Here is a 12,537-nt window from a genome sequence, read left to right on the forward strand (position 1 = left end):
CTGTGTGTGCCCTCTCTGAGCGTTCCCTTTTATAGTGGTACCTTGGGTTAAGAACTTAATTTGTTCTGGGGGTCTCTTCTTAACCTGAAACTGTTCTTAACCTGAAGTACCACTTTAGCTAATGGGGCCTCCTGCTGCCACCGCGCCACCGCTGCACGATTTCTGTTCTCATCCTGAAGTAAAGTTCTTAACTCAAGGTACTATTTCTGGGTTAGTGGAGTATGTAACCTGAAGCGTCTGTAACCAGAGATACCACTGTAATTGCTTTGACTGAGAAAACCCCACTGGATCTTCCTTTAGAGAACTGTTCTGATCCCAATAAGCAGTTCAACTTTGGATGAAACAGGATCCAATGTGTACAGCAATCTATTCATGATTTTTTTAAAAAAGTATGTGTAGATATGTCATTTATAGATACACATATGTCTAAATATAATCATTAAACAATTAAGTAATGTAAATTGCTTCCAGAACATTTAGCATTTTACTATGCATCAGAAACTGAATTAAAAGGTGCAGGTTTTTGGGTTGTTGTTGTTTTTTAAAAAATAATACTCAAATGAAGTTATATTTATTCACTTTCATTCATATGGTAAATGAAAATTTAATTTTATAAACACTGAAACTAATCTGCAGGAAAATGCCCGCATTAACATAACCAGCTGGAAAAAATACACAAGAGGAAGAACCTCTGATTGTGAATCTTATTGGTGGGATTGTCATAATCTTATGGAACATTTCACCACTGAGTGTCTTGTATATGTCAACTCCAAGCCTCCTTTCTTAACTGTGCTGTACTCAAGAAAATATAAGCAAATAATTGGCACAAAGAATAAAAATAGGCAGGTGATAAAACGCATACAAATGAAGCATTTTTCTAAACTGCATATGCATTTCATCACTTTGTAATTAAACTCAGCATGTAAAAGAATACATTTGAAAAGGATGGATTTCATTTAAAAATCCACAATACCTTCTGCTCTGCCTAATAGATAACCAATAGCAGGTAAATTTATATAAGGGAAATATGACTCATATGCCTTGTGTGTTTAACAATATCTTATTTCCAGTATGTGCGTGTGTGTTTCTATATATAAATATATAAACTTTGCTGGCTGGATGTACTGAATATGCAAATGCGATGCAGGCTTATTTTAACAGTATTACTTGTAACTATTAGCAAATATCACATCTGGACTAATTTTAAACACAAAACATCAGCAGGACTATTAATAGACTTGAGGCTACTCACACGATTAAACAGTTGCAGATTAAAGGGACTTGCGCAGGAACCCAGTTTTGACTGAAACTTAGCTGATGATCAAAGAGTTTAGAAAGACACATAACAAGTCAAGGGGTAAGTGAGGGAATTACGATGAACTTGTGGTCAGTATAAGAGACAAAAACTGAGGGTGTCAGATGGAAAGGAGATGGAAAGGGAAATAATTCTCTTCCACCCCAGCCCTCCACGATATTCCAAGCTCTGTCACCCAGTTCTACAGGTCCACATATCTACCTGCTCAACTGCAGTGACACCACAGTAAAATCAGTGGTGCAGATCTATCTTCTGACGCAACCAGTTTGTCAAAATCCCATTATAGCCAGTTGTTATAATTCACACACACACACTGAACCAACTCTATGTAGCTGGATCTATGGTAAACGAAAGCTGATGCCTACAGAGAGCTGTCTCAGGTCTGTTTCCACCCCATTTCACTTGTATTGGGCCCTACGCTCACCAGCATAGGAACTTTGCGTTTAACATGTGGTGGGGAAAGTGCTTGCTGGTACAGCAATGTTTACAAATGGTGGATGAGATAGATAGTGCTCTTCTTGAGAACTCTTGCACAGTCCATAACCTCAAATCCAGTTCCGAGGGCAACTTAGGAGGACTTGAAGAACAGTTTGGTTGACTGCCCCCCCCCCAGCAATGCTCAGTATGGCATGAATATTATAAACTCTTTACAGTGGTACCCCAGGTTAAGAACTTAATTTGTTCTGGAGGTCCGTTCTTAACCTGAAACTGTTCTTAACCTGAAGCACCACTTTAGCTAATGGGTCCGTCTGCTGCCGCAGCGCCACCACTGCACGATTTTTGTTCTCATCCTGAAGCAAAGTTCTTAACCCAATATATTATTTCTGGGTTAGCAGAGTCTGTAACCTGAAGTGTCTGTAACCCGAGATACCACTGTATAATGCTGGGCTGAAAAGGAAGAAGTGTGGGAATGTAAAACTAGTCACAACATCTTGTTTGAATGCCCTTGGGACTCATGAAACATGGTATCCAATGGCAAAGCTACAGTCAGGGCCTTTGATTTATGGCCCAGGAGTGGACCAGAGGGAGAAGGTTCTCAATAATAATAATAATGTCTTTTTAATAATTATATCCCACCCATCAGACTGGGTTTCTCCAGCCACTCTGGGTGGCTTCCAGCACATGTAAAAAGTAAAAAAAAAAGTAGAAGTAAAAGTAAAAAACATAAAGGACCCCTGGATGGTTAAGTCCAGCCAAGGCGACTATGGGGTTGCAGCACTCATTTTGCTTTCAGGCCAAGGGAGTCAACATTTGTCCACAGACAGCTTTCTGGGTCATGTGGACAGCATGACTAAACTGCTTCTGTGATGGAAACCAGCAAGGAAACGCCGTTTACCTTCCCACTGCAGCAGTTCCTGTTTATCTACTTACACTGGTGTGCTTTTGAACTGCTAGGTTGGCAGGAGCTGGGACAGAGCAACGGGAGCTCACCCCGTCGCAGGGATTCAAGCTGATGACCTTCTGAATGGCGAGCCCAAGAGGCTCAGTGGTTTAGACCACAGCGCCACCCGCATTCCACAGTAAAAAAGTACAACCCACAGGAGCCCACTGACACTGCTGTTGGGTGATGTCACCACTCATAAATTGCTAACTTCATGCCTAAGTCGCTGTGCCAGTCCCCGCCCCACTCCACCAATACCCACATGGGGACAGAGGAAAACTTCTGGGCAATGCAGGAACCCACAACATTTTGAAAGAAGCACAGTATCTCATCCAAATGTTATTTGAACCAGGAACCTTTAACGAATAAGTACAAGTGTGTAAGGAAGCTATTCATTATAGCTACATGGCAGTATAAATGGCTGAGATAAACAGTAGATACATTCTGGATAAAACATATGCTATATCCTTTGCTGCGATATTTAACAACAAAAATGCCACCCTCCTTTCATGGAGCAGCTACAGTTGGACCCAATTGAATCTACTTCTCAAGAAAAAATGCCTGAGGTTTCACTGTACGTAACTTATCCCAAAGATAAAATATAAAAGATACAGTACCCTTTAGTGTTATATCTAATCTTCAGTCAGGGGGAAGAAGTTGTTGGGGGGAGGGGTGGAAGGGGAGGGGGTTACAAGTGAGATATGCATCCTAACTTCATGTTTTAACAAGGCATCCATTTTTAATAGAGCGCTTGAAACCTGGTGTTCTGCCTTAAGATTTAATACTACTGCTGTCTGTGGCCATAATTCAGAATGTGACCAATTCACAATTACTTGTTTTCCCCATTCCATTCCATTCCTTGCCCTGCCTTGTCTGTGCAGTTTCAGAAGTGTTTTATGGTGTGGCTTGGGAATGGGCTGCTGCCTGAAGAGGAGAAGTTAGCAGCCCCAGCACACCTAAGAGAGCTCTCTGAATCATGGCCTATAAAACAAAAATAAATTAATAACTCAAGCAAAAATATTGTGGTGTTACAGTCGATCTGGCTGAATATTTCTAATGTAATACAAGGAAATGTACTGAATTTTCATGCTTGGAATTTGGTCTCTAGAGCTGAGAAGTTCAATGTGCTCACAGAGCTTCAAATCTCCCAGGCTTCCTATGTTCTCTTCTGTGAGACAGAAAATGCCCAGAATGGGGCATCTAGAACCCTCATGTGCATCTCTTCATAAAGAGATTCGGAAGCACCAGGTTTTATGTATTAAATGTTTTAATATATGTTGCCTTTCGGAGTAGACCTTTTCAAGGCAGCTTACAATACTATGCAGTGATATAAAAAAACCACTGCGAATCAAGAAACAAACAAATCAGGTAGCCCCTCCAAAATGACTAAAGTATAATCAAGGTCAACAAACCATTTCTATTTTATTTTTTTTTAAGCCCTTCATGGGAAAGTCACTGAAAGCAGGTGAGTTTTAAGATCTTTCTGAGAGGCCTGCAGCATTGTGGTCTGGTGGAACCCACCAGGCAAATAATTCCAAGGCCATAGTTATGCCCACTTAAGTTTCGTTTAGGTGCACAGACCTGCTCATCTGGACAAAGGATCACTGTTAAGTTTTAAAATAAAATAAAAAAGTTGAAAACTTATTTGGTAGGGGTTGGAGGCAAGTAGGAAAAAGGCTGGGGCAGAAAAATTGGGAAGCTCTTGTTGGACAACTCCTCCCACCATCCATGCTCATGTTGGCTGTGGCTTATGAGAGATGAGTGCAGCAACATCTGTCCATGGAACAGGGTTCAATACACTAAGAATATACAGGAACACATATGGGAGACTGCAGAGTTTCAGCTGTGTGTCTGTAGGGAGAGGGAGAATTAACCAATCTGGAAATGACCAAACTTTGGAACACTCACATTCCTGAATCACTGCCAGGATCGGCAGAATATCACTGTGTGAAAGATAACACACTGTTTCAGCACAGCCTTCAGCTATCAGCAGATATCAATGTAGAAAAGGGCAGGATGACAGGGTTAAAAATAGCACCACAATAGAGGAAAGGAATATGACCTGAAACAAACACAAATATATTGCAATACTTCCAGAGTCGGTGAGTGAGATGGATTGCTTTGCATGTTATAGACTTTAGCCTAAGCATTTTGTTCCTTATTTAATTATGATTAAATCATTAAAGACCCATCACAGATTATTACTTTGTAACTGCCAAAACAACAATGGATTCAAAACGAAGCATGGGGAGCTTTATTTTAATCCTGACCATATAAAGAGGATGAAATGAAAAAGGCATTGCAATTTTAAATAATGGTGTGTGTGGATTGCTGTAAAGAGACAGATATCTTTAGACTTGATCTGTTGTGTTTATTTGTTCCCCTTTTCTTCTGAATAATTGAGTGGGGGGTTGAAACCGAGTGTGTGTGGGAGATTACATATTTATCTTAAAGCATAGCATTAAGGATTTCGTTTAATCAAATGACATGGGGATGTAGCTAAGAGAATGTCAGCTTTACATCTCAGGCATACCAATAAAAGGGGAATGATTTCATACCATTCTTTGTAAAGCAATGAAGAAAATGTCATTCATTTTAGCTGATAAACTAGAGAGCCTGATAATCTAACAGTAGATAACGCTGCCCCTTGGCATGCACAACTGTTCCTGCCATCCAAAAGGACTCCAAGAAAAAGCCAGACATCATTAGCTGGGGCTTTAAGGTTGTAGAAACGCCTTTCCTCTTCTCCAAGTATATCATGCAAACTTTCGCAAAGCATTACTGTATATCGTACATTATTAGCACACTGCAACTATTTCAGGAATGCTCTTGCAGCTCTTGCCTCAGAAATACAAAAACACATTTCTACCTGAGAAATAATAATTTAAAAAAATCTTATGATTGAGCACATTTTATGCACAGCACAGCACTGCAATAACAATAATAATAATAATAATAATAAGAAGAAGAAGAAGAAGACACTCTTCCTGGTTTCATCTAAAATGACAGATAACCTTTGCTGGGGGCAACACTATGTTATTTTCAAATATTTACTGCTGAATACTTGAAAACCTCATGTTCTGTTTTCCCTTGTATCTCCCCCCCCAAAAAAAACTTTTAAGAGCAATTAACTTCCTAATAACTTGAGTAATTAAAGCTCACTTACCTGGAAAGTATAAAACCGAGTTCCATTCGGAGGATATACCTTTGGGGACCCAGAGACAGTGCTCATATCAGAGAAAATCATTTCTGCTCACAGACACAATAAAATCCACAAGGAGCTACAGAAAGAGGCAGAGCAGAGCACTATGCTTACAGGCAAATCCTTCCATACATTTCAGGGAGGCAACTGTAGAAAATTGCATCTGCCCCATCCATTCAGAGAGAAGACTGACAGCATGTGAATTCCCCCATGCCTGCATTTGAGAGCTTAGCTGGAAAGTCGTCAGTCAACAACCTTTAGTTCAGCGAGTTCTTTTTAAAAAAATGCCAGAAGGGGGAAAAACACACACACATATACACAAGACTTTGTTTTTTCTATATCAAAAAAATTACAAGCTAGAACAACCTACAGTGAAATGTAGCTGGTGCAGAATCTGGCAGTGTTTTGGACCCTGCCCATCTGTTCTTAGTGATAATCACCTCCCCTCTTCTACAGACTAGCAGAGTGATTATGCTAAGCATCCCAGTTAACCATTAGCACACAGCTTCCTTGCAAGCAGGCAGGCACAGTGTAAGACAGGGGACCTCTTCTGACTAACCCGAATCATGTCACGTATAATGCTCAGAGACGTAGGTGACGAAAGAAAAGAAAGGATTGTATTAGTTCATTGCAATGCAATCTACTTCTAAGATCAAGTTGTGTATATTTCTTGCCCCACTGACTGCACAATTCGTTTTGTTATACATGTGCAACACAGGGGCAGTGAACTGGCAACAACGGTAATGCAGTATTTTGATTACTAAATGTTTGTCACCATCCTTGTTTCACAAGAACAAAACTCCTCCGAGCAAGCATTTATTTTTAACAAGCAGCCAACATTCACTATGTTGATTGGGCTTTGCCTGCCAAACACACATACTTTCGGATGCTCTGTAAACAGCATGATATATATATATATATATATATGCAGGTTTTGGTGTCCTCGGGTGTCTTCCCGTGTAAAAGTTGGGGTGTCTAGGCGACGTTTCGACGAGGTCTCACTCGTCATCTTCAGGCTGGTGCTTTCGGCTTCTTGTTACTGGAACAGAGCAGGATCTCAGTGTTTGAGTTCCTATAAATACTGTTGAGGAGGTGTGGTGTATAGCCTCCAATGTTCTGGGCAGAGAGGAGGTTCCCAGGCTAGTGTGCCTTTTCTTCTTTTGTTCCTTAATTACTTGAGGGATATCTTGAGTGATTTCTTGAGTGATTTCCTGAATCCCACTTAGGTGGGTCATTAGGTGTGGATTAGTTGCTAAAGCCTTCGTGTCTTGAACTCTTGAACTTTGTGAAGAGTTTTTCTGAGAAGATGGCTGTACTGCACTTGGTTGTGCTCTGGCTTGGCTTCGTGTATAGGGGCGAGCTGTGGTTTTGTGGCCTGTGCCAGCCAGATCTGTGTAGGGATTGCAGGGGGGTGCAGCATCCGGAGGTGTCACCCTGGTTTGGCTACTGGATGGTGTCTGTAGATTTTGTGTCTCCCCACAAAATCTGACACCAGATCCAGAGGCACACAGAACGCCATCACCAATCAACCACACCAGACCCAAACCCAGACCCTCTCCACAGATAAATTACAGACACCATCCAGTAGCCAAACCAGGGTGGCACCTCCGGATGCTGCACCCCCCTGCAATCCCTACACAGATCTGGCTGGCACAGGCCACAAAACCACAGCTCGCCCCTATACACGAAGCCAAGCCAGAGCACAACCAAGTGCAGTACAGCCATCTTCTCAGAAAAACTCTTCACAAAGTTCAAGAGTTCAAGACACGAAGGCTTTAGCAACTAATCCACACCTAATGACCCACCTAAGTGGGATTCAGGAAATCACTCAAGAAATCACTCAAGATATCCCTCAAGTAATTAAGGAACAAAAGAAGAAAAGGCACACTAGCCTGGGAACCTCCTCTCTGCCCAGAACATTGGAGGCTATACACCACACCTCCTCAACAGTATTTATAGGAACTCAAACACTGAGATCCTGCTCTGTTCCAGTAACAAGAAGCCGAAAGCACCAGCCTGAAGATGACGAGTGAGACCTCGTCGAAACGTCGCCTAGACACCCCAACTTTTACACGGGAAGACACCCGAGGACACCAAAACCTGCATTCCTGTACCCGTGAGAATCTACGAAAGCATATATATATATATATATATATGCAGGTTTTCGAAGCTAGCCTAACCAAAATCAATCCAGATGAAGCCAATAAAATCAGACTTGAAGTCACCAACATCCTCTGCTCCAGCAAACCACCCAGAAGCAATTTACACAAAGAAGAACAGAAAGCACTCACCAACCTGAGGAAAGACAACAACATAATCATTCTCCCAGCAGACAAAGGTAATGCCACTGTTGTGATGAACACATCGGACTACCAAGCAAAACTATCAAATCTACTCCAAGACCCTACCTACCAACCTATAAAAACAGATCCCACCACCTATCTGGAAAAAACCACCAAATCCAAAATAAAAGCCTCTCCTATCAGTGAAGAAATCCAGCTAAGAATCATCCCCAGAGAAAAATCATCCAGATGCCCCAAACTCTACGGCCTCCCCAAGATACACAAAGAAGGAACACCACTCAGACCAATAGTCAGCTCCATAGGCTCACCTCTACAAAATCTCGCTAAATTTCTCGCCAAGCAACTTCAGCCCTATGCAGAATCCATCTCTTCACACGTTCCAAACTCCTTCCAGTTCATAGAAACAATAAAGAAGCAAAACCTACAACCCAATGACCTACTTGTGAGCTTCGATGTTGTATCTCTCTTCACACAAGTGCCCATTAATGAAGCCTTGACAGCCATTCAAAACAAATACAATCCCCCCGAATACATCTTGGACCTGACCAACCACTGCCTAACCAACACGTACTTCATCCACAATGGACAAAGATACAAACAGATAGAAGGAGCACCTATGGGATCACCCCTCTCACCGGTCATCGCTAACCTGTACATGGAACACTTTGAAACCAATGCTTTAGACAAGTCAGAACACAAACCCAAACTTTGGCTCAGATATGTTGACGATACCTTTGTAATTTGGCCACACGGGAAGGAAAAACTGGATAGCTTCCTCACACATCTCAACAGCCTACACCCCAAAATACAATTCACTATGGAAATAGAAGCCAACAACCAACTTCCCTTCCTTGACGTCCTAATCTACAAAAAACCTGATGGCTCCCTAGGACACACTATCTACCGGAAAAAAACACACACCAACCGCTACTTACATGCACAATCACACCACCACCCTGCACAAATAAACTCCGTAGCCAAGACTCTCATCTCCAGAACCAAACGCCTGGCTGACGAAGACCACTTGACAACTGAGTTACAGAATCTCTCAAATGTGTTAATTGCCAATGGATACCAGCAAAACAGGGTTACGAAGCTAATCCAAAAAGAAACACCCCCCAAAAACCAAGACACAGAAGAAAACAATGGCATAGCCCTCCTTCCTTATATCAAGGGCACTACAGATAAAATTAGTAAAATCCTCCATAAACACAATATCAAAACAGCCTTTTGCACCAACCAAAAAATAGCCAATATCCTCAGAAACCCCAAGGATAAAATTCAGTTGGAAAACCAAGGGGTCTATGAAATACCCTGCAAAGTCTGCCCAGCCACGTACATTGGACAAACAAACAGACGAATAAATGCACGTATCGCAGAACACAAGAATGCCGTCAAAAAAGAAGAAAAAACTTCCTCTCTTTTCCAACACATGAAAGAAACAGGACACGAAATTAATTTTGCAGATTCCAAATTGCTCTTTAACATGGAACATCACCACAAGAGAATAATCATGGAAGCCATCGAGATAGAGAAACACCCTCACAACATGAACAAGCGTGACGACACATCCCGCTTGCCAGACATCTGGAAATTAGCCCTCCCCACAAAATCTGACACCAGATCCAGAGGCACACAGAACGCCATCACCAATCAACCACACCAGACCCAAACCCAGACCCTCTCCACAGATAAATTACAGACACCATCCAGTAGCCAAACCAGGGTGGCACCTCCGGATGCTGCACCCCCCTGCAATCCCTACACAGATCTGGCTGGCACAGGCCACAAAACCACAGCTCGCCCCTATACACGAAGCCAAGCCAGAGCACAACCAAGTGCAGTACAGCCATCTTCTCAGAAAAACTCTTCACAAAGTTCAAGAGTTCAAGACACGAAGGCTTTAGCAACTAATCCACACCTAATGACCCACCTAAGTGGGATTCAGGAAATCACTCAAGAAATCACTCAAGATATCCCTCAAGTAATTAAGGAACAAAAGAAGAAAAGGCACACTAGCCTGGGAACCTCCTCTCTGCCCAGAACATTGGAGGCTATACACCACACCTCCTCAACAGTATTTATAGGAACTCAAACACTAAGATCCTGCTCTGTTCCAGTAACAAGAAGCCGAAAGCACCAGCCTGAAGATGACGAGTGAGACCTCGTCGAAACGTCGCCTAGACACCCCAACTTTTACACGGGAAGACACCCGAGGACACCAAAACCTGCATTCCTGTACCCGTGAAAATCTACGAAAGCAAATATCTCACCTCTACGGGGAGGAAACCTTCCAGCTGACAAGAACCTACGAGAAACTAGAAATCCGAAGAGCCACCATCTTATGTGATCTCTTGTTCCTACGCAACTGCCGAGACAACAACTTAATTCCCACATGCTTCCAACTTAAATTCCACTCTAAAACCCCAGCTACCGAAAGGATCCTGAAACGAACTGAACTATCTCTAATCAGAAACGAACTACACAAGAAAAGATACCTACTAAACCAAACCAACAAAGATCTACTCACTCTTCACCTCAAACTCTGTAACAAAATCCACCCTGCACTCTGGGACAAATGCAAACAACTAGCCGTCTGGAGAGCTGAAACGGAGACCTCACACAAGACAGACACACACACCAACAAACTCCACAAACTAGAGAAACGCCAGAAGCCCAGCCACCCTCCACAACAACCCATGAAACAAACAGTACATAACATATCAGACAGGATCCTCACCTCAACTGAAACCAAAGTACTCTCCAAAGGTTTCAACTTTGCAGTCGCCCCGAGACGCATCCCCACGGAAAACATCATATGCGGAGTCGAAGCTAGCCTAACCAAAATCAATCCAGATGAAGCCAATAAAATCAGACTTGAAGTCACCAACATCCTCTGCTCCAGCAAACCACCCAGAAGCAATTTACACAAAGAAGAACAGAAAGCACTCACCAACCTGAGGAAAGACAACAACATAATCATTCTCCCAGCAGACAAAGGTAATGCCACTGTTGTGATGAACACATCGGACTACCAAGCAAAACTATCAAATCTACTCCAAGACCCTACCTACCAACCTATAAAAACAGATCCCACCACCTATCTGGAAAAAACCACCAAATCCAAAATAAAAGCCTCTCCTATCAGTGAAGAAATCCAGCTAAGAATCATCCCCAGAGAAAAATCATCCAGATGCCCCAAACTCTACGGCCTCCCCAAGATACACAAAGAAGGAACACCACTCAGACCAATAGTCAGCTCCATAGGCTCACCTCTACAAAATCTCGCTAAATTTCTCGCCAAGCAACTTCAGCCCTATGCAGAATCCATCTCTTCACACGTTCCAAACTCCTTCCAGTTCATAGAAACAATAAAGAAGCAAAACCTACAACCCAATGACCTACTTGTGAGCTTCGATGTTGTATCTCTCTTCACACAAGTGCCCATTAATGAAGCCTTGACAGCCATTCAAAACAAATACAATCCCCCCGAATACATCTTGGACCTGACCAACCACTGCCTAACCAACACGTACTTCATCCACAATGGACAAAGATACAAACAGATAGAAGGAGCACCTATGGGATCACCCCTCTCACCGGTCATCGCTAACCTGTACATGGAACACTTTGAAACCAATGCTTTAGACAAGTCAGAACACAAACCCAAACTTTGGCTCAGATATGTTGACGATACCTTTGTAATTTGGCCACACGGGAAGGAAAAACTGGATAGCTTCCTCACACATCTCAACAGCCTACACCCCAAAATACAATTCACTATGGAAATAGAAGCCAACAACCAACTTCCCTTCCTTGACGTCCTAATCTACAAAAAACCTGATGGCTCCCTAGGACACACTATCTACCGGAAAAAAACACACACCAACCGCTACTTACATGCACAATCACACCACCACCCTGCACAAATAAACTCCGTAGCCAAGACTCTCATCTCCAGAACCAAACGCCTGGCTGACGAAGACCACTTGACAACTGAGTTACAGAATCTCTCAAATGTGTTAATTGCCAATGGATACCAGCAAAACAGGGTTACGAAGCTAATCCAAAAAGAAACACCCCCCAAAAACCAAGACACAGAAGAAAACAATGGCATAGCCCTCCTTCCTTATATCAAGGGCACTACAGATAAAATTAGTAAAATCCTCCATAAACACAATATCAAAACAGCCTTTTGCACCAACCAAAAAATAGCCAATATCCTCAGAAACCCCAAGGATAAAATTCAGTTGGAAAACCAAGGGGTCTATGAAATACCCTGCAAAGTCTGCCCAGCCACGTACATTGGACAAACAAACAGACGAATAAATGCACG

At 42.4% G+C, this 12,537-nt stretch overlaps 1 protein-coding gene across 8 annotated transcripts in view; it reads right to left on the reverse strand.

The window, feature by feature from the left end:
• Positions 1 to 12,537, reverse strand: part of PPFIA2 (PTPRF interacting protein alpha 2) — a 272,209-nt gene that overhangs the window by 175,290 nt on the left and 84,382 nt on the right. Inside the window, exon 1 of one of the 8 annotated variants that reach the window (XM_083400936.1) lies at positions 5,863 to 6,102. The exons of 6 other annotated variants lie outside the window; for them this stretch is intronic. In XM_083400936.1, coding sequence (XP_083257062.1) covers positions 5,863 to 5,943 — 81 coding nt within the window. In that variant the 5' untranslated portion in view covers positions 5,944 to 6,102. Of the gene's footprint in view, positions 1 to 5,862; positions 6,103 to 12,537 lie in introns of those variants that run through there. One more of the 8 variants, XM_083400934.1, reaches the window with a different exon arrangement.

The sequence above is a fragment of the Podarcis tiliguerta genome (genome assembly GCF_965153285.1).
Source record: "Podarcis tiliguerta genome assembly, chromosome: 10".
Lineage (NCBI taxonomy): Eukaryota > Metazoa > Chordata > Lepidosauria > Squamata > Lacertidae > Podarcis > Podarcis tiliguerta.